The sequence below is a fragment of the Pelodiscus sinensis genome, chromosome 1 (genome assembly GCF_049634645.1).
Source record: "Pelodiscus sinensis isolate JC-2024 chromosome 1, ASM4963464v1, whole genome shotgun sequence".
In the NCBI taxonomy this organism is placed as follows: domain Eukaryota; kingdom Metazoa; phylum Chordata; order Testudines; family Trionychidae; genus Pelodiscus; species Pelodiscus sinensis.
The window spans coordinates 93,705,302-93,731,947 of record NC_134711.1 but is presented as its reverse complement, the minus strand read 5'-3'; the positions used below and the strand labels follow the sequence as shown (position 1 = coordinate 93,731,947).

The window sequence follows — 26,646 nt, the reverse complement described above, 5'->3', positions numbered from 1 at the left end:
CATCTGGAAGGGGTGGGGGAGGGAAGGAGGGAGACAGGGAATGCTGGGAAAGAGAACAACAACACATCTGGAAGCAATTGGTAGGGTTTCAAATGCCTTGGAAGGAACTGCAGAGCTGGCAGGAAGCACAGTGAAAAGCTGTATGTACGGACACGACTATAGAAATGAGATGTGGGGGAACATATAGCAAGTATTTATGTATAAAGCACAACTCTTGAGAGTCTTCACTGTAGCAGCTAAAGCTCTCAAATCCATGCCACTTTCACTGCAGACTACACATACCACTGGTCCAATCGTCCTGGGCATGGAGAATTTAACAACAATCAAACCGGATCAGATGCACGCAATCCGAGCCAAGACAAACCAGACTCTCCTCTGTGTCTTAAATGCCAGGGCTCAATGGCAAAGCAACAATAATGTAACAATCTGCCATAGAGGTGTGGATGGAGGAGAGAAGTAGCGAAGGAGATCTGTGATTGACTTGGCATGTTATTTTTAACGAGTCTGGTGGCTCAGAAATCCAGATTTTCTCCCACACTGGCTTCTCTAGCTAATCTAGCTTCCTCCTGCCTTCTGTTATTCATTTGTTCCAAGACCAGATTTCCATCCTAAAGGAAGGTTTCATTCTGTATTCTGGAAAGCACTGTCTGTGCAAAGGATTTAGGGCTCATATAAAAAAGCAACTCAACATAAGCTCTCCATGCAATCCTGTGGTAAAAAGGGCTAATGTGAACCTTTGCATTGGTAAGACATATTTTTAAAGGATGTTGAAAAACTGGAGGGAATATATAAAAGAGCCATAAAAATAATTCGGGAGCTAGAGAAAATGCAATATAGTGAGAAACTTAAGAGCTCAATCTATTTAATTTATCAAACAATGCAAAGGTGATTTTATTACAGTGTATAACCTCCGTCCTCGGAAGACAACACCAGATACCAAAGGCTCTTTAATCTAGCAGAGCTAGACAAACAAAGAACTAATGGCTGGAAGCTGAGGCCAGACAAATTCAAATTAGAAATTAGGCACAAATTTTTAAAATGAGGGGGATTAACCACTGCAACAAGGTAAAGTGATGGATTTTTCACGTCTTGAGGTCTTCAGATCAAGAGTGGATGCCTTCCTGGAATACAAGATTTAGTTAAATTTAAGTTATATTTTAGAAAGATACAGACTACTGAGCTCAATACAGGAGTAGCTAGGTAAAATGTAATGGCATGTACACTCTGCGGGTGGTCAGACTAGATGGTCTACTGGTTCTTTCTGGCCTTAACCCTCTATGAATTTGTCACACATATCTGCAAGTGATTTCTACTTCATTGCAGAATCTCTTTGTACAGCAGGGAGAGCAGTAACCTCAATTTAACATATACTCGCCTGTAACCACAACCTTGCACCAAATTCTGTTTTAAACCTCCCACAGACATTGCTTAGAGGTGCAGCCCAAGATACGCATCTGACTCCCACCTATGTGACATCCTCTACACTTCCAGTCTCTCGGCAAGGGCTCGGTAAACGTAGGCCTTGATGCCCAGTGGCGGATTTAGGGCAGGGTGAGCGGGGCGGCTGCCCAGGCCCCACACTTCCTGAGGCCCCGCGCATGCGCTGTGGCACCACGGCGCATGCGCTGTGTCAAAGGGGGGACCCCGCAAAATTTCGCTGCCTGGGGCCCTGCGGCGCTGCCTTGGGCCCCGCGGCACTCTCATCCGCCCGTGTTGATGCCTTCAGATGAAACATTCCCCTAAGCCTTCCAAAGAGAAGATGCTTACCCCTATTCTCATTCCACTAAGGTCTTGTTGATATTAGAAACACACACCAGTTTACAAGGATCAATTTAAAAACTGCAGTCTCCTAATATGCAGGATTTAAATCCTTGCGTAAGCTAAAATGATGTAAAGGCATCTGGTATTGGGGCTTCCATCAGTATCTAGACTTCTCTAAAATGTTATGTAACTCCCAAAGATTACGCCTCAGTGAATCCCAACAGTTCTCAGCCATCTACAGCAGTCTGTCAAGGAGTGAGAAGATAACATTTTCCCTCTTTCCATTGGTCTGCCACCACACCAGCGATAAAAGGGCTAAGTCGCATCAAACTCAACCCCCTTCTGTCAACTGGGCCTACATATAAATGCCAGGCTAAACAAGGCTACATACCCTAGGACAGTGGTCCCCAACATTTTGGGGCTGCCGGGCGCCTGGGGGCGGGGCCGCTCACGCGCTGCGCGTACGGGGGCGGGGCCGCTCACAGGCCACATGACTGGGGGCGGGGCCAAGCATACACCGCACACCTGAGGTCAGCACCGGCTGCCCAGGTTCCGCGTGGCGCCGCCGGGGCCGGCAAGGGCACACGCGGCGCCCCCGGGGGCGGGGCCAAGGCCAGCGCCGGGGCCGGCAAGGGCATGCGCGGCGCACCCGGGGGCGGGGGTCAGGGTCGGCACCGGCACACACGGCGCACCCGGGGCCGGCCATGCACCCGGGGCTGGCACCTGGTGCACGCCTGGGGGCGGGGCCAGCCCAGATTGTTCCGTGGGCGCACGTAAAGGGCCCGGCGGGTGCCATGGCGCCCGTGGGCACCGGGTTGGGGACCACGGCCCTAGGATATAGGCCTGAGAGTAAGAATGAACATCTGGAAGCTAAAAGAGAGACTCTTTAGGATACATGCCTAAAAGCAAACACGAGCTTCTGTTACTCAAAGGAAACACCAAGATGTAAGCCCGAACACCCGTATGAATTCTGTACTGGGGGGAATGCCTTATATTTATTCCATTTTCATCACATTACTGAAAGGAATTGCCAAGGAGTACTGTTGGGATTGGCCTGTAATCTCATGGAATCAGAATCACTCTCCTGGTGACAACTGCAAGCAATCCTGGAGATTTCAATTAGATATTTTAAGAAAATGGCATTACATCATGTCAGAATTGGCAACCCTAAGTACTGCAGCTTACCAGTCTCCTGAGGCACCAGTGCTGCCATCAAGTTGCACTGCCTTTGCAGCAATGAATATTTAAACAGGGCAATAAATATTTCAGAACACATTCATTCTGACGAGAAGTCTATTAGGATAAAAGAGAAGACATAAATGCTGCAGGGCCATGGCCACTCCTTGTCCTGATCCTCCCTCCTTCGTGAAGCCTCCACTATGCACCTGAGAACTTCAAAGATTAATGAGCACAGCTTCAGTTACTTTCCAAACAGCAAAAACCATGGCAAAAGAAAAAAAATGTGTCCCCCTCTTTCCCCCCCACATCCCAGGAGAATGAGACCACAAAATGATCACAAACTGCCTTCACCAACCCCTAGGGAGATGCAAACTTTTAGGTGATTATCTTGTTCTGGGGGAGAACAAATTGCTTTAAGTCCAAAGCATAGACTCTACTCTTCCACTATACACCCTGAAAGAGTAAGGGTACGTCTAGACTACATGCCTCTTGGGATGAGGTATACCTGGGTGGTCGAGAAATACCTTTGATGTCGACCCCCGCGCGTCCAGACTATCGCGCTGAGCCGACAAACAGCTGATCAGCTGTTTGTCGGCTCAGCGCGGCAGCCATGTAAATTTAAATGAAGCCATGTAAATTTAGATGCATTTTCCTATGTCTGGTAGCCTAATCTACATGCCTCTGCCAACAGAGGCATGTAGTCTAGACGTACCCTAAGATACAAACATGTATGGAACACCAGTTCAGGGCCATATTCACTGAGTCACAACAACCTTGCCTGTTAGGTTTCCCAAAAAATTTTGGCTGCTTCTAAAATTCAAGCTGGATAACCAAAATTTCCACTGAAAATGCGAAAAGAGCGGACGATACATTTTAGGGACATGGCATGCCTCCATTTACACCATCATTGACTTTGATATGCTTAGATTATAGGAAGGGGATAGATAATCTAAGTCTACTTATAGAAGTAGTCATAGATCATCCACTACTACTTACTCATCAAGCTATGAAAGATGCCATTTAATATTCTGAACAGACATACAATTTTAGGACAAGCCATTTTGGGCATTATTTAGCCTTTCACTGAAAACAAAACAGTGGAATACCACCTCCTCCTTCTACTGGCCTGCCTGAATGTTTCCCATTTAATTAATACAAAGTTTAAGAAAAGCAGTATGAGTTCTATCTCCAAGTGATCTAAAGTGCAGGATAGTGATGCGGACTAAAGCTAGAACCAAAAGGTGGAGTATAGGTAGATCCCTGCACAACCGCAGTTATCTACTTCATATCCATGGCTCATTTTTGCAGATACAAATATAATTTTTGTATCTAGAACCCTGCAAATTTATAGATATACACTTTATATCTGCAAGTATCTGCTGATTTGGATGCCGATATCCATGGATAATTTTTGGAGATGCAGATGTGGATACCAATTTTGTATACGCGCAGAGCTCTAAATATAGGCACCTGCCCTCTCTCAGAAGGTGGAGAGAGAAAAGAAATAATGCTTGAGATGAGATTTTAGGAAGAGGAAATTTCTTCCTAAAACTGGACTGAGTGGTTTTCTGCACCATCTCATTGTCAACACTAGTGACACAGAAACGTATCCACCAACTGCCTTGCAGCAAAATGGTCATATACTTCCCCTATCCAATCCCCATGCCCACTCTGCACATCCACTGATTTGATTAATCCATTGGGATGAAATTTATAGGAATACCTGGATCTTCCTTGAGAAATTCATCTTTCAGGTACACTGGTGAATTCAGTATTACCAGCGACACAAAAATGGTGTTCCAGCTAGTGCCATTGACCTGACAAGTTTCCGAAATCTAAAAGGATAAATTCTGTTTCCTATTTCTCATGGATTCTGGGTTTTTGCCCCCTGTTTAGCATCTTTTCCTAACTGCCAGGACAAGGGATTGGGTAGAGAAGAACAAAGTGAGAGGACTTGGTCTTTGCTTCCTTGGATGATAAGAACTGAAGAGAGGGTGCAACTTGAAGCTACCCCTCTAAAAGCATAATCTTATCAAACAAATCAGCAACAACAGAAAGATCTAGGTTTCCACAAGAAAATAAACTTGTATAACAGAGGGAACCTCCTAATGCAAATGGGGATTTATAATGTACCATGAGTCCTCTTTTTTTACTGACCATCAAAATGTCTGATTTCTACTTGGCCTGCTGTGGGTGGCCAGTTTCATATTAATGAAACTCTCTTCTCTCCCTCCCGCCCCCTTCCATGGCATGTTTTGGCTCCTATATGAAATATCGAGCAGTCAAGTGGCAAAGTCTCTCCCCCCAGATAGAATTTCAGGGAAGTGAAGCTGTGTATTGAATTGTTAGATCAATCATTTGCTGCCTCCCTCCATCCCTGCAGAACTGAGGCTCCATAAAAGTTAGCAGAAGACACTACTCCAGACTATGGTAAGGGGGAGGCGGAAGAGATCCTGCTTACATCAACATTATAAAGTAAAGACCATAAGAAAGTGGTTCCCAGGGAAGCAACAATTCTATTTTACCCCTGTTGAGGGCTCAGATTTTACAATCCCACTCCCATCTCACTGCAGTCACCATTAGTATCGACAGAATTCGGGATATTAAATTGCAGGTAATCAGCTAATCGAGCAATCGATGGAATTTTCATTGACTTCTCGGTTAGTCAATAAGAGGGGAAACTGCAGAGCCACAGTGGGGTTGGGAGATAACCGTGCTGCGGCTCTCCCTTTAAAATGGCAGAGGTGTAGCAGAGGGGATGGGGGGCGCGGCGGCCTAGGAGCAAGCTGGGACAGTTGATTTCCAGCTTGCTCCCAGTCCCCTCCATTGTGCCTGTTTTTTAAATGCAGGCTCTTAATACATTTAAAAAGCAGAGGCTTTTTAAAAGTAGTTGTAGCCAAATTAGTCCTCATCATATTGTATATATAGTTGGGATTATTTTTCCCATGTGCATTACTTTACATTTATCAACATTAAATTTCATTTGCCATTTTGTTGCCCAATCACTGAGTTTGGTGAGATCTTTTTGAAACTCTTCATAGCCTGCTTTGGTCTTAACTTTCTTGAGCAGTTTGGTATCATCTGCAAATTTTGCCACCTCACTGTTTATCCCTTTCTCTAGATCAGCCATGTCCAAAGTCCGGCCCGCGGGCCAATTGCGGCCCGTGTTCCGGTTTAATATGGCCCCACAGGTAATTTGGCAATATCTATCTTTTATGGCCCCCAATGAATCCATATGTATTGAGATGAATACATTGTAAAATCTCAGTTAATGTCAGTTGGTCTAAATCAGTTATAAATATATTTGGACACAACATGTATACTTGGTGTTATGTTCCTGTTCATATTTTTTGAACTTAAAAGTTGACAGACAACCTTTATTACCAATAATATGTAATGTACTTTACAATGTTCCTGACAGATATTTCAGCTTCCTGGATTTTTTTTCATCTGGCCTTCAGATATGAAAGGCAGAGTGATTTAACACCTGTTTAGATTTGTCATCCATGTGACGAAATGAAAAGTATGCCGTTTGCAATAAACTTTGCATAAAATAGTTAATTTGCATTTAATTTTAATGGTTCAAAGAATGTCAGGCAAAATGGTCGGCCCTCACGCATGTTCACTTCATCAAATCTGGCCCTCTTTGAAAAAAGGTTGGGCACCCCTGCTCTAGATCATTTATAAATAAGTTGAATAGGATGGGTCTATAAATTGAATAGAATACTAATGGAAGACAGGGGACAGGAGAGAAGATATGTGGTACTGTGCAAACACAGATGATCAAGATTGTAATTCTGAGTATTTTAGGAGGAATAGAAAGCAACAGAACATTAAAGGAGTCAGGAGCTCAGAGTGAAGCAAAGAAGAGACTACTCTCAGTGCTATCACCACATTTTTTCTGACATATACTGAGGGCACTGGAAAATGCAATTGTCTCTCAGCTCATGAAGTCTCTCACAGAACAGAGAAAAACAGTTTGCTCCATCCTACAGACATGTTCCTTAGAAGCAGATGTCACTTTGCAACTGAACATATTCATTGTTTTGGAAGCAGAAGTCCCAGATTGCTGGATAGGTTCCACACAAGCCTCCCCCAGATGGGTAAGCACAGCTCACAAGACACACTTTATCTTTGTCAAACTCCAGAAACCTTTTACAGTACAGAGCTCTGGGCAGTTTGTTTTAGTTTATTTTTATCTAAAATAATAGGATTGGGGCTTCTCCTTTCTGGAAAGAGTTCTGGCCAGGTGCTAGATGAAGTTTGCATCAGTCGTGCAAAACCCACTTTCCATTGTGTGTTAGTTCCTCCCAATTAATAGGCAGCATGTTTAAAACAAAGAAAAGGAAGTTCTTCTTCATTCAGCGTACACTCAACCTGTGGAACGCCTGGCCAGAGGATGTGATGAAGGCTAGGACTAACAGGGTTCAAAAAGGAGCTAGATAGATTCATGGAGGTTAGGTCCATCAATGGCTATTAGCCAGGATAGGTAGGAATGGTATCCCTAGCCTCTGTTTCTCTAGAAGTGGGTGACAGGGGAGGATCACATGGGGAGTACCTGTTGTGATCCCTCCTTCTAGGGCATCTGGTATTGGCCACTGTCAGCAGACAGGATACTGGGCTAGATGGATCATTGTTCTGACCCAGTATGGTCATTCTTATGTAACTAGCCAATAGCCCGTCATAAAACGGGATTTTTCAGGTCTCTCCTCCATGTCCATCTCTCTCTCTCTCCTTCTCCTCCTGCCTCCCCCCCCCTTTCAGCTCTCCTCTGCCTCCTGCTTCTCTCTCCGTCTCTCTTTCTCTTCTCTCCCTCCTGCTCCTCACTCTCTCTTTCTCTTCTCTTCCCCCTCCTGCCTCTCATTCGGGGTACCGCGGAGCCCAAACAGTTGTTTGGGCTCCGCGCTCCCCATGCGGGGGCAAGCAGCGCAAGCGGTACGGGAACCACGAAGCCTAAACAGTCACTTGCTCTGCTTGCTCCCCCGCAGTGGCCCAGCCGTGGTGGCCCCCTGGCCATGTACGTCACCGCCCCGCCCCCCTTCCCCTCCCACCGTGGCGCTTGGCTGAGTTCTGCATGGCTCAGCCTGGGCCGCCGGGAGGGAACAAGCGGAGCAAGCGGCTGTTTGGGCTCCCCCCCAGCGGCCCGGCTGAGTGGCGCAGAACTCAGCCGAGCACCACAGCGGGAGGCGAAAGGGGGTGGGACAGAGACGTACATGGCCGGGCCCCGCCCCCTGGCCGTGTACGTCACCGCCCCAGCCCCCTTCCCCTCCCGCCGTGGCACTCGGCTGAGTTCTGCGCCACTCAGCCGGGCCGCTGTGGGGGAGCAAGTAGTGTAAGTGGCCGTTTGGGGTCCGCATTCCCCATGCAGCATGGGGGTGCTGCATGGGGAGCGCGGAACCCAAACGGCCGCTTGCGCCACTTCCTCACCTGCAGCAGCCCAGCTGAGCGGCGCAGGAATCAGACGAGCACCACGGCGGGAGGCAACAGTGCCCCCCAGAGTCACAGACATTGGGCTACTATATATGTATTCACACTAGCCAATTAGCCCATCATAAAATGGGATTTTCAGGTCTCTCCTCCACATCGGTCTTCTCTCCTGAGCCTCCAGTCTCTCGCTCCGTCTCTCTCTCTCTCTCTCCTCCTCCTACTGCCTCCGCCCCCCCCAGCTCTCCTCCATCTCCTGCCTCTCTCTCTGTATCTCTCTTTTTCTTCTCCTCCCCCTCCTGCCTCTCACTCAGGGGAGTGTGGAGCCCAAATGGCCGTTTGACTCCGTGCTCCCCATGCTACATGGGGACCACAGTGCTCAAACGGCCGCTTGCTCCCCCACGGCGGCCCAGCTGAGTGGCACAGAACTCAGCCGAGCACCACGGCGGGAGGCAAAGGACGTGACTCAGGCAACAGCACCGCCCAGAGAGAACCGCTAGCATTTCAACATTACAGAGTCTCAGACACTGGGATACTATATACAGTAAAACTCCATTGGTCTGGCATCTGATGGTCTGGCACCATCAGGACCCCAGAAGTGCTCCGAGCAGCCAGACGATTGGAGCTGCTCTGCCCCCGGCTTCCTTGATTCAGCCGCTGCTGAAACTGACCAGTGGCTGAATCGGAGAAGCCGGGGGCAGAGCAGCTGGAGTGCTGCCGGTAGGTCCCGTAGCACTGCCCCTCGGCGATGTGGGACCAACCCGGCAGCACCCCAGCTGTCTCCAATTCAGCCGCCGCGGAAACTGACCAGAGGCTGACTCCGGGAAGCCCGAGGCAGAGCTGCTCTGCCCCGGGCTTCCTGGAGTCAGCTGCTGGTCAGTTTCAGCAGAGGCTGACTTGGGGACACCTGGGGCAGAGAAGCTGGGGTGCTGCCAGATTGGTCCAATAGCGCCGCCCCTTGGCGCTGTGGGACCAACCTGGCAGCACCCCAGCTGCTCTGCCCCAGGCGTCCCCAAGAACAACTGAGGTGCTGTCGGGTTGATCTCGCAGCGCCAAGGGGTGGCGCTACCGGACCAACCTGGCAGCACCCCAGCTGCTCTGCCGCAGGCGTCCCGATTCAGCTGCTGCTGAAACTGACCAGCAGCAGCTGAATCGGGGACGCCTGGGGCAGAGCCGGACTATCAGAAGGGGGGGGGCTATAAGAGGTCTGGGGTGGCATCCCCCCCACACCACCCTAGACACCTCATAACCCCCCTTCCGATAGTCCAGCATATCTGATAACCCGGCACTCCCTTGGTCCTAAAGGTGCCAGATTATCGGAAGTTTACTGTATATGAGGATTCCCTGGATCTAGACTGGAGGCTTTTAACCTCACTTTCTTCCCCCCAAACTGTGGAAGGAATGTATTGAATTTTAATACTCCTAAAATGGCCAAAGATTATTAACAGCACAGTGTATCAGTCTAATTTGCCACATCCTTGCTATTCTAGTCCTTTCCAGGGCCAATACAAAACAACAGACTTACAAGAGAGTAAGTACATATGAGCATAGTGTATAAATTTAAAATAGTTAAAAAATTTTAATTTAAATGAAATAGATACAATTTTCAAAATAATGTATTTTAAATTAAATTTGAAATTACAACAAACTATGCTAAGGTCTAAAACTCAGTATCCTGTAGTACAATCATTCAATTAAAGATACTATTAAGCAGAATGTATAAGTTTGTTGCCAAGGTTTTAAAGAAAGTCATACCATTGAATTGGTGGAAGTCACTGGTTACACAAATGGAACCAGTTTGCTGAAGTGCTAAAATCTTTATCTGACAGTCATAGCCTTCTATGCGAGTACAAAGAAATATTTCCTTCATATCAGTTTATATAATTAGTTTAGTTCACATTAAGACCCTCACTGAGAGTGAAAAAGAAGGAAAGCTTGTTTTCCTTTTCCAGTCTACAAATAAAAACTAGGTGCAGGAGGATGAGATCTATTAGTTCTAAAATCTTAAAAGACATGGTGATCAGAAACAATCTGCTGAATTCATTAACTACTGATTATTATTATTATCAGGGCTCGTCAAGTGGCGGCGAGGCCTGCTTGCCAGCTGCGTGGTTCTGCAAGCTGTGCATGAGCAGATCGCGCGGCGCCGGCTATGCCAGCTTGTAATCTACTCGCCTGTGGATTTGTCGAGGCCTGATTATTATTATTATTATTATTATATCATCATTTTACATTATTGTAGCACACAGAAGCCCTAATCATGGCTAGAATCCTTTAATAATTAGCTAGTTTTAAAAGCAAAACGTGTCTCGATAAACATTTTTCCTTTATATATCCAGTGCATGCAAGGTACTTTCATTTAAGTAATCTATATATATGAAAAAAAAATTTCCTGCTGCACAATAGAATGATTTCATCAGGTTTTCTGGCCACAAAAGCAGCCAGAGTGTGTGTGTGTAGTGTGTGTTGGTGAGCATAGCGAGCAGGGCGCCACACCCAGTAAAAACTAGGGATGTAAGCAACTAGTTGACTAGTGATGTAACTAGTCACTTCCCCCCGTTTGCTGCCTCTATCAGAGAGAGGCAGCATGGTGAGGGGAGGGAACAGGAGCCAGCTTAAGAGCTGGTTCACCCCAGCACAATCTCCATGGGAGGCAGGAGAGGTAGAGGCACAGCAGGAAACAGTGTGTGTGGGGACCAAAGCAGTCTCCGCTCATGCTGTTTCTGCTGCGATTCTGCTTTTGAAATGTACAACAGCCCCAGCGGGGCTCTTGTACACTTCAAAAGCAAAAGCCCCACAGGGAGCAAGGGGCCGCCTGTTGAAATGTACAAGAGCCCTGTCAGGGGTCTTGTACATTTCAAAGTCGGAGGCACCACAGGGAGCTTGAGGTCAGTGGGGAGTCCCCTGCTGGTCCGGAGCTCCCTGTGGGGCTTCCTTTTGAAATGTACAAGAGTCTCGCTGGGGCTATTGTATATTTCAAAGGCTGAGTTGTCACAGCGAGCACAGGCCTAGCGGGGAGTCCCCCACTAGCCCCGTGCTTCCTGTGGGGCTTCCGCTTTTGAACAGTAGCAATAGCCCAGCAGGGCTCTTGTTATAGTTCAAAGGCAGAGGCACCCTTATAGACTAATCAAATAGTCGATGGAAATTCCATCAACTAGTTGATTAGTTAATCTATATTTAACATCCCTACTAAAAACCATTTTAAATGCTGTTTTTGTGCATTTAATTGAATTCTAATTTCAATCCAAATAAAGCTTGACACACATGACTAAAATATTCATCTAAATAAGAAATGCATCACTCACCATTTTCTAACATAATAAATGTGTAAAACTTCAGAATCTAAATAAATGTATAGTAGGCCATATAGATGCTTAAATAAATGTGTATTGCTAGATACAACAGACCCTCCAGGTTAGCAAGAAGTAGTATCAATTTTCTTGAAATGGCTATATTTAAATTTCAAATCAACATGTTTTAATGGTTACCACCTAATGAGGAAATCCATCTCTCTTTAGGAAATAACTACAAAAGTACAAATGTAGATCAAGACTAAAATTGATTATTGAAATCAATCCACCCTGTTTATGGAAGATCTACAATCAATTCAGGAATTAAATATTGATGTTTATTTGAATGTATGATTCTCCAAAATTTTTAAGATAACATAGGATGACCTAATATACTGCTTTTATATCGTTCTCTAAATTCAATGCCAGCGAGTTTGCCATGATTCCTGAAAATGCTTACCTGGTCTCATAATTCCAAGTATACTATTACTCATCTGCTAAGATTACTAGAATGTTAGCATGGAGACTATTGCAGTTATGCATTTACTATGTTACCCAAAAGTGGCTTTGCCTGCCACCAGACTCTTTCCTCCCAGGCTTATGTTAGACATTAACTTGGCACAGTTGAATGGCAAGATAAAGTATCCTCCTGACTAACCTTGAGCAACATTTCACATTTTGAAGCCACTGATGCCTTTTATGATCTGTCTGGATCAATAAAATCTATCTCCCTTTACAGTCACCTAAATATTTTAAGTTCTCCATTACTTAACCATTAGATATTCCTTTTCTATTGTTAATTTCTCAGTTTCCACTCCACTCATTCACTCAGTAGTCTTCTCCAGCTACTTCTGCTTTGCTCAGAGGTTTGGCTGAGGGATACATAGTTCCTGATGTGATTCCATTGCTGGTGAGTACTTCTGGCCTCACATTAAACAGTTTTTGAATGGTTATTTGTGGCTTTAGGACTGCCTTGATTCCTGACAATGAATCTGGAGTTTCAAGCTTCTGGTTTAGCTTTCTCCCTGCTTTCTTTCCCAGACCTTCAGTAACTATTGTAAGAATCAGCTCCATTTCCAAGATAATTAAGTGTCTCTCCCCTTCATTTTTAACTGAAGCTAAGCAGTGCTGCTATACTGCCCATCTCTCACACATCCCAGAGCTAGATGGTTTCCTTTAGGACGAGTCTTATGCCTTGTCGATTTTCAAAGTTGCACTCCATTGCCTAAAGCTACAATTTCTAACTGATTTATTTATATTTGCCTTCAGAGTACCTAAGACCGCTGTAGCTTTGTCTGTATCTAATAAGCTTACTATTGGGTAATCTTGCCCTCTCTCACTATAGAAAATGGGGATCTACATTTTTCAACACGAGACCCAATTCTGACTCAGTGAATATCAGGCAGGACGGGCGGGGGGGATGTCAAAAATACCTTTAAATGGCCTTTACTCACACTATATTCTTGAGCATTTCGGAAACTGACTTTGCCTTGCTGTGAGAACATCTTTACTACTGCTCTTACACTCCTCAGTTCTCATGTCCCCAAATAGACCATGAGAAGCAGAGAACAGTCAGAGCACAGCATGCTTCCCACTATGCCCCCTACTCATTCTGATCAGCCCTCTTTCCTCCCTGTCCTCTACTCCACATTTGTGTAGCCCCCTTATAGGGAGGGAAATGTTTGTCCCTTTACACTGGCACACTGTTGAACACCAAACAAAGCTAACATTCCACAAAATCTCACCAATTCATAAGCAGTCAACAAGTTCCTGGACCCCTCAAGAAAAGAGCCACCTATCCCTCTCCTATTGTCTAATCTAGTCAATCAGAAAGCAGTTCCTTGTAGAAAAACATGGATATCAAATTCAATCTGTTCAAATAGCTGATTTTGGTTCCTGTCTGTACTGCACTTTCTAATTCAGCAACTCCCAACCACTGGTCTGTGGACCGGTGGCAGGCGGCAAACCCCTGCCTGCGGGGCCATGGCACACAGCCAGGCCACATCCTCAGCTGCTAACGAGCCCTGCCCACTCGAGAGCTCCGTTCCCTATAAGGTGCACACCTGCGTGTACACTAAAAATTCTCCTTACACCTACCCACAGTGAGTGGCACTGCAGACTGTCCCATGTGCTGCGGCTGGAGCTGGGCCGTGATGAGGCTGTCCCTGCAGGGACAGCCTCACCAGCCCTGGCTCCAGGTCTGCAGCAGCCACGCAGCCCAGCCAGCAGGGCTGCGTGCCAGGCGGCTGTCCCATCTCCTTTCCATTGCAGGCAGTGTGTTTGGGATCAGGGAGCGGTGCCTTCATGGCCATGAGCGTACTGGCCTTTATCAATACCGAGGTGGATCAGGTTAGAGGCCCGGGGAGCTATGCTGGGAGTCCATGATTTCCACCTCTCCTCCGGCAAGGCCCGGGTTCCCCGACGGGGTCTTCCTTGCCAGCTCCGGCCTGCACCACGAGTCTGGCCACTTCCCAAAGTCCTGGGGCACTGCAGCCATCAGCACAAGTCAGAGTTGTGCAGGGGGAGCCAGGCTTCCTGACTCAAACCAGTAAGTGTCTGGGCGCTAGTACCACCGAGCTGTTGGGTAGGTGCCGTGAGCCCAAGACGCGCATGGGCTGAGAAACCCTGGGCTTGTAGGCACCGACTATTAACAGCCAGGGGAGGAACTCTCGAGCTACCAGAAACATGCACCCACCCGTCACTTGTGCCGCAGACACCGCCAATCCCGTGATTGTGTCGGGGGCTGGGTTGTGTCCAGGCCTGGCAGTGCAGCGGCGGGGTCTCTTCCCAGCCACAGGAAAGCACTTTGCTGCATGGCAGGAGGACCGCGTGGAGCCCAGCACAGCCACCTTAGAGCAGCCACGACCCGGGCAGCAGTGCTCAGCTGGTGGCTGGGAGGCAGCACAGGACTTGGTATTGGGGGGGGGGGACAGGCACTGGGGCGGGGCTAGTAGTGGAAGGGCTCTGGGGACAGGGCTAATATTAGAGTCTGAGGGCTGGCACTGTGAGGAGGCTCTGGGGAGATTGGTTGCAGTGGGGCTCTGGAAACAGGAGGCTGGCACTTAGGAGGCTCTGAAGATGGGAGGCTGGCACTGGGGGTTTGGGTGCAGGGGACTCTGGGATCATTGGCTAGTGCTGGGGGATAGCGGAGGGATGGGGAGCTCTAGAGGTTAGGGCTGACACGGACTCTGGAGGCTGGGGCTTTTGGTATATGGGTAAAATTTTATTTGCATATTTGCATATTCATTATTTGCATAATGAACATACATATAAAATGGTGCTGGTCCACCAAAAGTTTGTGAATGTGTTTGCAAGTCTCTAGTATCAAAAAAGTTGGGAGCTACTGTTCTAATTAGCACTACAGTGAGAGATCTTTCTCAAAAAGGGGGTGAGTTAAATGTCCTTCCCACTGCCCCTAAAAGTAGTCACTTTGAATAGTGTGTTCTGTTTTGATCACCCTACTGCAAGTGTTACATAGGGCACAACAAAACAAGAAAAGATACAGAAAAGGACAACAAAACAACTTAAAGACAGTGTAAGTCTCCAGGGATGTGTGCACCACAGAGGACAAAGGCTGTCCAAAAGAAACTTGAGTTCACTCTTAGGTGAACCTCTCACACTTCTTAAAAATATTTTAAGCCTAGCTATAACCTAGGGATTGGAAGGCAAGACAGGCTTTTTATAGAAGGACAGGATAAACTGAAAGGTGAATTGGAATGATATTTGTATTTACTGCTTAGGTCAAACTTTGATGTCTAAAACGTATTCAAAAACAGTTATCTGAAAGTCAAATTTGCTCTTTGAAATTTAGAATTCTAAGGAATGTAGGATGGCTCTCTCTAAATAAGGAAGGCCAGCCCAGCAGGCTTTAACTGCACTCTCAAATTCCTCAACGTATTATAGTACTTAAAGTTTGTTAAGTAGGCTGTCCCCCAAAAGTTGTAGTGTCCTCTTGCACCCACAGATAACTGGATGGTACTGCACTTTGTAGATCAGGAATGGAGAACCTAAGGCCCGGGAGTACTGGGGAGCCCATGCTTGTCTCCAGACCCTCTGCTACCTCACCATGGGGCTGGAGCATGCAAAATCTACTAGCCACTCCTCCCTCCCCACCCCCCCAACTCTAGTGTGCAAGGGGAACATCTTTTTCCTTCTCAATCGGGGGCCACATCAGTGGGGGGTTGTTTTTGTTCGTTTGTTTGCTTCTCATTTGTGTGCAGCCTTCAACTGATTTTTCTGTGGGTCAGAGGCCCCCAGCTCAAAAAAGGTTCCCTACCCCTGCTGTAGAACCTCAGAATTATGCCCTCACCAGTCAACCACACACCTCATTTGAAATCAAAAGAACACAGGCAGAAGTGCACACACACAGGAAAGCAAATATAATAGTGCCCTGCTAAATGTAAACTACTGAAAAAATTAAAGGGAAAGCAACATTTTTCTTCTGAATAGTAAAGTTTCAAAGCTATATTAAGTCAATGTTCAGTGGTAACGTTCTGCAAGAACCATAACTTTTTTTTTTTTTTTTTTTTACAGTTACGAACATTTCAGAGTTCAAAAATGGAAATTGTTCATAAGTTCTACTGTATTTGAGATAAGAATAATTATTACAAGTAGGCTTGAAAGCATTAGATTTGTATTGGTCGATACATGTTTATTTTCCTGCACACACAAGCCAAATGAAAAAATAATTCCATCAACAGTCAAAACTTACAAGTAGGCCAAAAAAAAAAAATCTGCTTGAGAAGTAAAGAGTTTTACTTAAGGATGTTTATTGTGTTTATTTTGACATGTGATGTTGTTAACAGTTATAAAGCTTTAACTTTTTGATTCAATGCCTACTGTCATTAAATAATTACTGATTGACACCTCCCACTGCCTGACTCCCCCACAATTTTTCACAACTGTGAAAAATTATATTGATAAACTCAGGGAAATGTATTAAAACATATTTTTGCATAACTGAACATTTTAAAAGATAAAAATAAGAAGTTTAATTTTAAACTGTTATCCATCAACATTATTTAACAAATAAAACTTGAATTTTGCCAAGCCCAATTATAGAGCTTGTACTGTTGCCTATTTTTAAGATTGTCCAACACTGTTCATTGTGGGACTCTGTTTTCAGTTACTTATAATTTTGTCAAACTATTTGAAGTTTTCTATGCTATGTGCCATTTTTTATGCCATGTGCCCGTTTTATATGCCATTTAAGCTGAGTTTTTGTGAAAATTTCAACCAAAATGGTTCAGCAGAAAAAAAGGGATGGGAAAAATATTTTGTTTTTCCCAATGTAAAACATTTCAGTGACTCTTTCTTTGAAGAAACATAGCACCACCATGCTGTGAAGCAAGGCAGTTTGGCAGAGGGAGGCCTTGGTGTGAGAGATGTCTTTTCCATTCCTTTGAAAATCCACTCAAACTTGGCCAAATTATAAGCCTTTGGGGGGAAATCAGTTTGCACATGCTGGGTAGAAAAATCTTAGATTTTAGCAGCTAAATTCCCTCAAGATTCCATCTGCAATAGGCATGTTCTAGCCTGGGGCCAAGCAAGACTTTCACTGCAACTGCAGTTCTGGACTGCTGCTGACCATATGGTGGGTCTGAGCCCAGGTCTCAGCACCTGAAGAGATAGCAGGGGAGACTTTCTTTCCTGTGTTCTCCTTTACTCTTCTACTGGTTCTAGGCAGAGAAGGAAACTGCCTGACTAGAATTCAGAGGAGACAAGAGCCAGGCCTCCTGGGGGAAACTGAGGAAGGGAGAGTAGCTGGCACAAGAAGTCTGGGGATAGCAGCTACAGTTGCAAGGAAGACCAAGACTGGCTGAGCAAATAGACTGGGATGATAGCCACAGTGATAGACTCAGGCTAGAAGTTAGCCAATGAGGCTGGCTGGGAGAAGGGATCAGAAAAGAGGGGGGAGACGTACTGAAATTGGACAAGGAACTAGGGATGTAAAAATCACACCTAATTGGTTAACTGGTTCAAGGGAAGGTGGGCAGGAGGGCAGATGATGGAGCTGCCCATGCATGTGGGGCACTCGGGCCCACTTCAGACAGAGGCTGCTACAGATGCCAGAGCAGCTTCTGCCTGCAGGGATTCCACCATGGACAGAAGCTGTCCCAGATGCTAGGAGCAGCCCCTGCTTGTGGGGCACCTGGGACTGCCATGGACAGAGGCTACTTAGGACCCCAGAGTAGCCCCTGCTTGCGAGGTGCCCATGACTGCCCCAGATAAAGGCTGTTCCAGCCGCCACCAATTAACCTCAACCCAGGGGAGGTGATTGGGACTAAGAGCCAGTAGGGATGGGGAATACAGGTGGGTGGGGGGAGAAAGTCCTCTGGTGACTGGAGCCAGGAAGAGAGGAACTAGGCCTGACTAGGCAGAAGGAATTGGGATAAACAGCCAAGGGTGGGTCAAAGACAGGACAGGTATGTGGACAGGATGGACCGGACAAGGCAGAAGGGGTTATGGTTGGGGGAATGAGCAGTAGAGTCTATACCCACAAAAGCACCCTTTCCTCAAAACCCTGAAATGGAATTTAAGACTCCTGAATCTCCCCATTTCCTTGGTGTCAGCAAATAGCTCTGCAACCCACTGGCAAAACCTATGTCTCATTTCCCTCTAGTGCTGGTCCACCTACTACTGATATCATTTACTCCCTTAGCTCAAGTGGCAGAGATCTGGATAGTAGATCTAAAGGTTCCAGTTACACTGATGATCTACTTGTGTGTCAATACAATGCCACGTGATGGAATTTTATTTGTTCTTTTTAAAACCTTTTTCTTTTCCATGAAAAAAATTGTGAGATCGTGAAATTACAAACGGTTTCATAATGCATATTTCACAAAGGGGCTGAACGGAGTTTGTATAGGCAACCTTCATTCTGGAATGTCCTGATTTTGAGTGCTTTACTTTGTAACCTTAATATCGTTCTTTTAACTTGTTCTGTCTGGTCTGCAATATTAATATGAATTACATAAACAGACTGAGCTTGGTAAGGCGAAAAATAAGACATTTTAAAGCAGCATACAGTCCCTCTTAACAGGCTCAACATCAGTCCTGATTTATTTTCCATCTATTTGCAAAATCCATTTAATTCTTTATTTTTTGAAAAAGGTTTCACTAGCAAGTCAAAAAAAAAAAAAAAAAAAAAAAAAAACCCCATCTGCACAGCAGAGAGACCATAGATAACCCTACAACAAATCAGAGCAGTTTCACATAATGTAGATGGAAAACAGATTTAGCGGGAAGGTAAGATTTTTGTTTTCAGGTTCCAGAAAATAAATGAGAAAAGGGAGAGGACCCAACAACATTCCTCTTAAATCTATGTGGTTTTTTTAACAAGCAAACTTCTTCCATCTGTGGGCCCCATAGTGAGGCCATCTGATTGCTTCTACACCCTGCACTTAAACCTCTGAAGGAAATCTCTGGATTAATTCTGTAGCCTAAGAAGCTAACTGGTAAATGGCAAGAGTGAAGGTAAGAGGAAAGAAAAGAGAATAATATACTACTTTGTTCCAACAAATGAACAGATGCATCTCCCATTGAAATTGTTTCTAGAATTTGACACATGAGCACAATCACTTTACCTATAAAAGCTAGTGAGAAAATGGAGTTCATCCTGATATAAATGTCTGTAAGCCAAGTCAGCCTGCCCTCTCATGATTTTCCTCCGGCAAGTAGCAGATCCTGCTTTGCAGTCAGTAGGTGTCCAATACTAATTCATTGCAATCCCATCGGTTACAAAGAACTTGTGTTTTGTTTTTTTTCCAACTTGGCCAAAAGACATACAGGAGAACACCAACGGGTCCTTATTCTCGAATGGCTCTTGCTAACTCACCATATCCAGTGAGCAATGTATTAGGATCTTTCATGTTGGGACCACTTCTGGAAGTAATAAAAAAAACCCAGTACTTTCCATTTACATAGCACTTTTAATCTGATAGTGACAATATGTTTCACTGTGAGCCTAAGAACTCCAATCTCCTAATTTTCAATCCTAGACACCAACCACTAAATCACCTTTGACTCCAAAAATAGTCACGCGCTAAAATGAAATAGTTAATTCCTGAGACTGGATTTGAGCAAATGGCACAGATGTATCAAATTCCCTTTCACACCACCTCACTGCTTAGGAATCACTAAATGCAGTCTGCCATCCTGAGGCTGCTAAGTGAGTGCCTGGAGTTTGCACTTTCAAATATGCCTGAAAGTCCTCAGTAGGGTGGTGCAGAGAATAGTCTTTCAATGCTTCTAGGTCCTGACAGGCCTCAATGATTTTAAGTTCTTCTTCTAAATGCAGTAAAGACTCTTAAAATGAGCTTGATACCCATTACTAGATTCCTCACTGGGAGGCTCTCTTGGAAAAATTACCTGCAAGGACTCCTGCTCTCACACAAACAAACTCACCCCTCCACTACCAACAGTGTCTGCAGCATTAGAAAAAAAAGTCCTAGGAGCATAAACGAGGGAAAATGAGCAGAGACAAGGAAATGCAACATGCACAGAAGCAATGTATATTTAAATGGGCACCCTTTTCAGAATGAAAACTATGAACATTGAATCCTAGCATCAAGAGAAATGCAGTCTTTCAATAGATTGAGCACATTGTGACAGGAACCCCAAATCGAACAGCAGAGAAGAGAGCTTGTCCGAGGAAGATGGAGACACCATATAGCAAAAAGGGTGTGGGAGGACTAGAGAAACACACATCATACAGGGAGGGGAGTCCTTGAAGGAACAGGGAGAATTTAGTTCTACTCATCACACAGGAAGGGGAGATGTGTTTAAAAGAAGCAAAGGGATTCAGCAGCATACAACTCTCCCGAGGGGGAGTGAAAAAGAAATCTCACCACCTATTGTAAGAGGAAGTGGAATTGAGTCTTTCTTACAGACAGTTCAGACAAAGGAGGACAGTTTCATATAACAGAATGCATTGTTTATTTTTAGATAATACAAGATAGCATCCTTACCTGGCCTCCTGTCCCTACCCCACCTAACGTACAGCACCTGACTAATCCCAATAGAGGGTGCAGACAAAGATCCATTTTATCTGGTCATTACTGTAAGGGTGGATTGGGAAAGACAGGGAGAGAGATTGAGGCAAAGGAATGAGATGGGCACAGGGAGAGAGAGGCCTTTAATGAGTCAGAAAGTTGCTCAGATTCAAATAAGATCTCCATTTAAGGAGTTCTGCATTTGTTTGCAAAAGAAGCAGAGACTGGGCGAGCAACTTCTGGCTGCAGAGGGTTGTCTAACAGATTGGAGCGAACCTGGAAAGGAAAGGGTTATAGAAGGGGGAAGGGAAGAAACAATCTCTGGAAAAAGTGAGGCCTTTGCTAGTATGTTTTAACTGGAACATAAATTAGTCTCAAACCCACAAACCCCACCACCTCCCTGAGCCCTGGACAGAGCGTAGTGAGTCAAGCACGTGCCAAAATAAACTGTGCTAGCTGGAGTCTCAGAGGGGTGCTGGAGGGAGAGGGGGCATGCTGGCAGAGAATGGAATGAAGTCACTTCTGATGGTGTCACAAAATGGAGACTAGTAATCCTACAAGGAGATTCAGGACTCACGTGAAAGGGAATACCAGACCCTCAGATACTACTGCCTATATCTGCCACAGAATGCAAAGCTGCCACCCTCCTACCCCACGACATGTTAAGAGAGAAAATGGGGCACTCTAGTTTGAAGACAGCAGCTCTCTTGTGTCTGGCTTTAATTACAGCAAATATCCCCTCCTCCTCTTCCCCCCTCGGAACAAGAACCTTGAGCAGGCAGCAGCCCAGGTGAAAAGCTCCATTCCTCCAAGCTACAGGGGAGGGGGAAGCAAACAATGGAACGGGTGATTCATTACAAAGGAATACACTCCAGAATTGCCTGTGGCCACATGGGCTTGCTGAACTCCTTAAAGGCACAGCAGCCCCTTTTCTCTTTTCCCAGATGTTCAACACCTTCCCCCTCTTTCAGCCATGATGGGAAACAGATTCTGAGGAAAATGCCAGCAAGGCACAGGCCTGTCCAAGAAAGGGAGGGCTTTGTGTTTCACTGAAGCTAGCAATCTTACCATGTAATTCACAGAGAAAAGTCCTTTAACATATAATTTTTTTCCTCTCCACCTAAGGCTTTCCCTTTCATCTGCAATTAGCACATGACATACTAGACCCAGGTTACACTCATTTTCACTGATTTAGGATTAAGGGAATTGGGGCACATTCTGCTAATGAACTCATTTTAAATTCTCATTAGTAAACTTGATTTCCTATTTTTAAAGTATATCAGAATCTCCTGTTTCTTCCCAAACATTAATTCTAGCTTTGATCTCTTCCTCGTTTTTTTAATGGCCCTTCATACATCACAGCTCACTCTCTCACTTCCAGGGAGACTGGGAAGCTTGTTCCCTAAAATATGACAAACCATATCACCTTGATTTGAGATGTTCCAGAAAATGGGTGTGCAGCAGATTGTGAGAAAATATGACAGCATTACACAGAGAAAGACTGCTTTAAGCTTAATACAGATCACTTGCTTTCCATACATAAAGGCTCAAAGTCCTACTGGAATAAGGGTTTTCACTCACAAGCTTTGAACAGGGTCACTGCAATACACAGAATCAGACAACTCTAACATGGGAGAGGATGCTGTTCTGTATGCCACGTTATTCTAGACCACGTAACACCCCAACACTGCAGCAAAGTCACATAGATAGAGCCTGTCTTTAAGCAACCTATGCAGTCCTCCTAAAAGATGGCACGACTTTATGGATGAACTTTACTTACATTTGAGTAAACTGATATCACCAACCATTCAGAGAGCCTTCAGAGAAAGATGTCGTCTGAGCTTTCAGACCCATCTGGTTATTTTAATTTTGATTTCTCTCGTATCAGAGTATTAACGTGCAACTTCCATTAAACAAATGTATCCTTGAAATCACACTTAAGACTCTGAAGCAAAATGCAGGACAATGTAGCACTTTAAAGACTAACAAGATGGTTTATTAGATGATGAGCTTTCGTGGGCTACCACGAAAGCTCATCATCTAATAAACCATCTTGTTAGTCTTTAAAGTGCTACATTGTCCTGCATTTTGCTTCAACTACCCCAGACTAACACGGCTACATTTCTATCACTTAAGACTCTGTAATTCAAGGTCAACCAAGACTAGTAATTCATGAGATTGATATGTTCTCCCACACGCTTGTGAATTAATGGTTCTCTGGGACAAGCAATATATCAGGCTTTCCTCACCTGGCTTATTAGGGTATCCCCAGAACCCATTAATAGGTTTTTAATTTTTCTGTTTCATGAAGTACTACAAGAATCCCATCTTTCGAAGCTCCTGCATGTCTCTATGCCTACACGTTCCATCACAGGTTTTCTGGCCATATGCACACACTTACTGTGCACACTTGTAATCGAGGGCACAGGCACACACATGTACAACTATATAAAGACACACACAATACAGACACAGGCTATGTGCACAATAATTGTACACACAATAAGGACACATCACATACGCACACAGAGGAACACAGACTATGTATATACAACTGTACAATAATTGCACAATCTATAGGCACACTACAGGACGCTGAGGATGCGTTTACACTGCACCCTTAGCGCGAAATAAGCTATGATATTTGAGCTATGCAAACTGTGTAGCTTATTTTGAATTAATTTTGAAATAGCTTATTTTGAAATTTGGTGCTGTCTACACAGCAAAATAGAGCGCTATTCCGCAATGTCCCTTAATCGTCGTGGAACAAGGTTTACAGGGATGTCACAGTAAAGTGCCCGTTATTTCGAAAGCTATTTCAAAATAATGGGTGCACTGTCAAGACACAGAAAATGCAATTTAGGGATACCGGAAGTATCCTGAAATAGCGCCGCTGTCTAGATGCATCCTAACTGTTAAGGCACAGTTTTAGGACCATTTATTAAACTAAATGGAGGCAGAAAGTCTCAGAACATTACTGAAAGCCTTCTGCTGAAAACAGAAAGACCTGGTCTGGATGAAAGGGCACACTGATGGAGATGACAAGTATGACAGTGAAAGCAGAAGAGGGGAGCTGGGGAGACCTGGAAAATGCCTTAGTGCAAGAAGAGAGAGACTGAAAGGGGTTAAAGCTGGTATCACCACTTCTTGTGGCTGTCTCATGCTAAGCCAAACATCTATGAAATGTCCCCTTGCAGTGGGACAGGCACAGTCACAGCAAACATGCATTCAGTTAAGCTAAGGGCAGTTAAAAATGGATGTGTATGTGTGAAATTAGAATGTTTTCCAAATAAAGCGGGAATCCAAAGAAAAAGAGCATTCACCAACCGCAGAAATCTGATGAAAAGTTCCCTCCGCTAGACCTCTCCTCCACCCCCACTTCCTTTGGGAATACCCCAGAAAGGTTTCTGGCTCTGCACGGTACTGCAGGGCATTATATAATGTCTAACGGTAAAGGATTCCAGCTTCTGCGATGCTACTTCCCGCCACTGCCTCCTCCTCTCCTTACTTTCTCCCTACAATGGTGACTTGGAGATACCATGCCAAAAAAATCCCAAAACAAGAAGTGTCCTTAAAAGGTGGGCACTGTCTGATAAAATCCCCTCACAGGGGGAGAAAGATGATGGCTGCAGACCTTGGGTAAGTTCCCTGACAAATGTCAGTTGTCCTCAACACAAGCACTTTCCCCATTCTAAACTGTAATTAGTCCCATTCCCCTTTTTACATCTGTTTAAAGAAAGGTTCATGGCTTGGAGGGCAACCAGCAGAGCCACCTGAGAGATGGTGGCAGGGGGATATTTGCCTTTGTGTTTGTCGGAAACAAGTCATTAAAATGCAGATTTAACCCCACTGTAAAGAAGACCTACATATGCCCATGCACTATGCTCTCGAGAGGGCACTAAAAAGCTAAATTAGTTGTCAAAGATGAGGGGTTTCAAATCCCCTGCTCCGTAAATATGCAGAGGACCCCCATCTGCTGGGGCCTGTGCTACTAACTGAGCCATAAATGAATAATTCTCCCACAGATGCCATAGCCACTGAGTGAAGGAGTTAAATTCCAGCTCCCAAGCCAAAATAGGAGAGGAGAAAGGGAGTGAGGTCCAACCCCCTGGTAACCTATTCATGCAAATTCTCCTGTGAACCTGGAAAGTGAAGCCCCTCGTTTCATGGCAGTTGTGTGAGAATCCCTCAGTACCTCTGCAGTCCCTCTCCCTCCCTCTCAACATCAAGACAAAGAGGTAGACAAATCCCCACAGGGTCTTTCCTGAGCTGCAGCTGCACAGCACAGGAAACAGGAATCTGCTATGGAGCACGGGTGGAGGGGGTAAGCTACACACACACACACACCCCATGCAGATCAATCCTCCCGCGGCTCAGAACGCTAAAAGCTGCTTTTTTCCAGCAGGCGAGAGCACTGCGAGAAGCCTCCCCATTCCCCGCTCCTGGGAGTTTCAGGGAGAGACAGCAGACCGCAGCAGGGAACACAAACCTTACCTGAGTTACCATTTTCTTTTTCTCCATAAACCAAAGCGGAGTAGAAACAAGTGGGAGGAAAAAACCCTTCGAGACGGATGTACTAGAACCTCCTTGGCTCTTTGCTTTTCACCCTGCCCTCGTGAGGATCTTCTGAGCTTGTGGGGATTTCCCCTTTCGCCCGTTTTCCTCCCTTTCTTCTCTAGTGTTTCTTCCTTTCTTTTCTCTTCCTCTCTGGCTGCCTCTCCCTCTCCCCCTCCCTCCAGCTCCCTCCCATATCTCAGCCAGATGGCTGATGGAAGCCCCACCCCCGAATGCCTAAGGTAATTAATCAGAGCAGGGTCCCGCCTCCTCCTTCCATCCCTGCCTGGCCTGCTGACATATCCAATTCAGAGACACAGAGAGGCCTTTTGGAGGCTGCGACTCTGGGAGCCAGTGTTTGCTCTCTGTGTATGTGGCTTGGGGGAAAGGGATGTGTGTGTACAGTTGTCATGTGTGCGCTCAGCTCTACATGTAGGCAAACAGAGATGCACCAGGAAGGTTGGCTAGTCACTGAAACAGAACTAACCTGAGAACTGCATACACTTTCTCTCACAGCAAAAGGTCAACAGCCATGAAGGTTGCAAATCGTGTTGCAGCTGACAATATGAAATATTTATTTACACTAAAGCACATGCCTACAATACTGTCTCATATGTCAAATGAGCCTAGATGCTGGTATTTAAGTGACAAGGATTCCCCACAATTATCAAGGCATAATTGCCAATGCACACATTTCCAGAGTGTCCCCCTTGCAGGGCTTCAGAATCTCCATAAAAAAATAGGGCAGAGGTGACATTAAAAAATATCTGATCCTAAAACTGTGGGATCATTTGGAAGAAGGGAGAAAAATGTAGCAGTATGGAAACAAAAAGTATTATACAGAAAAAAAATCTCTGCCCATATGACAAAATATGTTCCATGTAAGTGAAACTAAAATATTGCTTATGCCCACTTGAACCCATGGTCTCAAATAGTTCAACAGACTTAACACAGAGCTATTGTCTACCTCAATTTCCCCAGACCAACCTAAGTCCTGGACCAGAAACAGCCTGACAATGGGAGATCACACCTTAACAACTTATTGCCTGACAGTCTGATACTTTTACACAGAACTATCACAGACGTTAAAGTCACTGGATGAGAGATTACACGTGAACCTGATGAGATACCAATGGAAAAGTTTGCATTGGTAACAGTATTTCCTTCATCCCAATTCTTTCCCAGGCTCCTCTATCTATCTGGTGTTTATCTGGCCCCCTTGGTCACTGTAGCTGAGTACCACACAATTTTTAACATATTTATTTGGCCAACTCCCTGTGTGAGATACCATAATCCTCATTTTACAGACAGGCAACAGAGGCATAGAGCAATTGACTTGCCCAAGGTCATACAGGGAGTCTGTGGTAAGCAGAGAATTGAACCCAGTTTTCCCACATCCCAGATTAGTGTCAACCACTGACCCATCCTTCCTTATCATTGTATCG

At 45.2% G+C, this 26,646-nt stretch overlaps 1 protein-coding gene across 19 annotated transcripts in view; it reads right to left on the bottom strand.

Annotated features, from left to right (window-relative positions):
• RBFOX2 (RNA binding fox-1 homolog 2) overlaps window positions 1-26,646 on the bottom strand; it is a 273,572-nt gene that overhangs the window by 86,897 nt on the left and 160,029 nt on the right. Inside the window, exon 1 of one of the 19 annotated variants that reach the window (XM_006137942.3) lies at window positions 25,142-25,378. The exons of the other annotated variants lie outside the window; for them this stretch is intronic. Within the exon in view, the coding sequence (XP_006138004.1) occupies window positions 25,142-25,168 (27 nt within the window). The 5' untranslated portion in view covers window positions 25,169-25,378. Of the gene's footprint in view, window positions 1-25,141; window positions 25,379-26,646 lie in introns of those variants that run through there. 19 annotated transcript variants of the gene reach the window in all.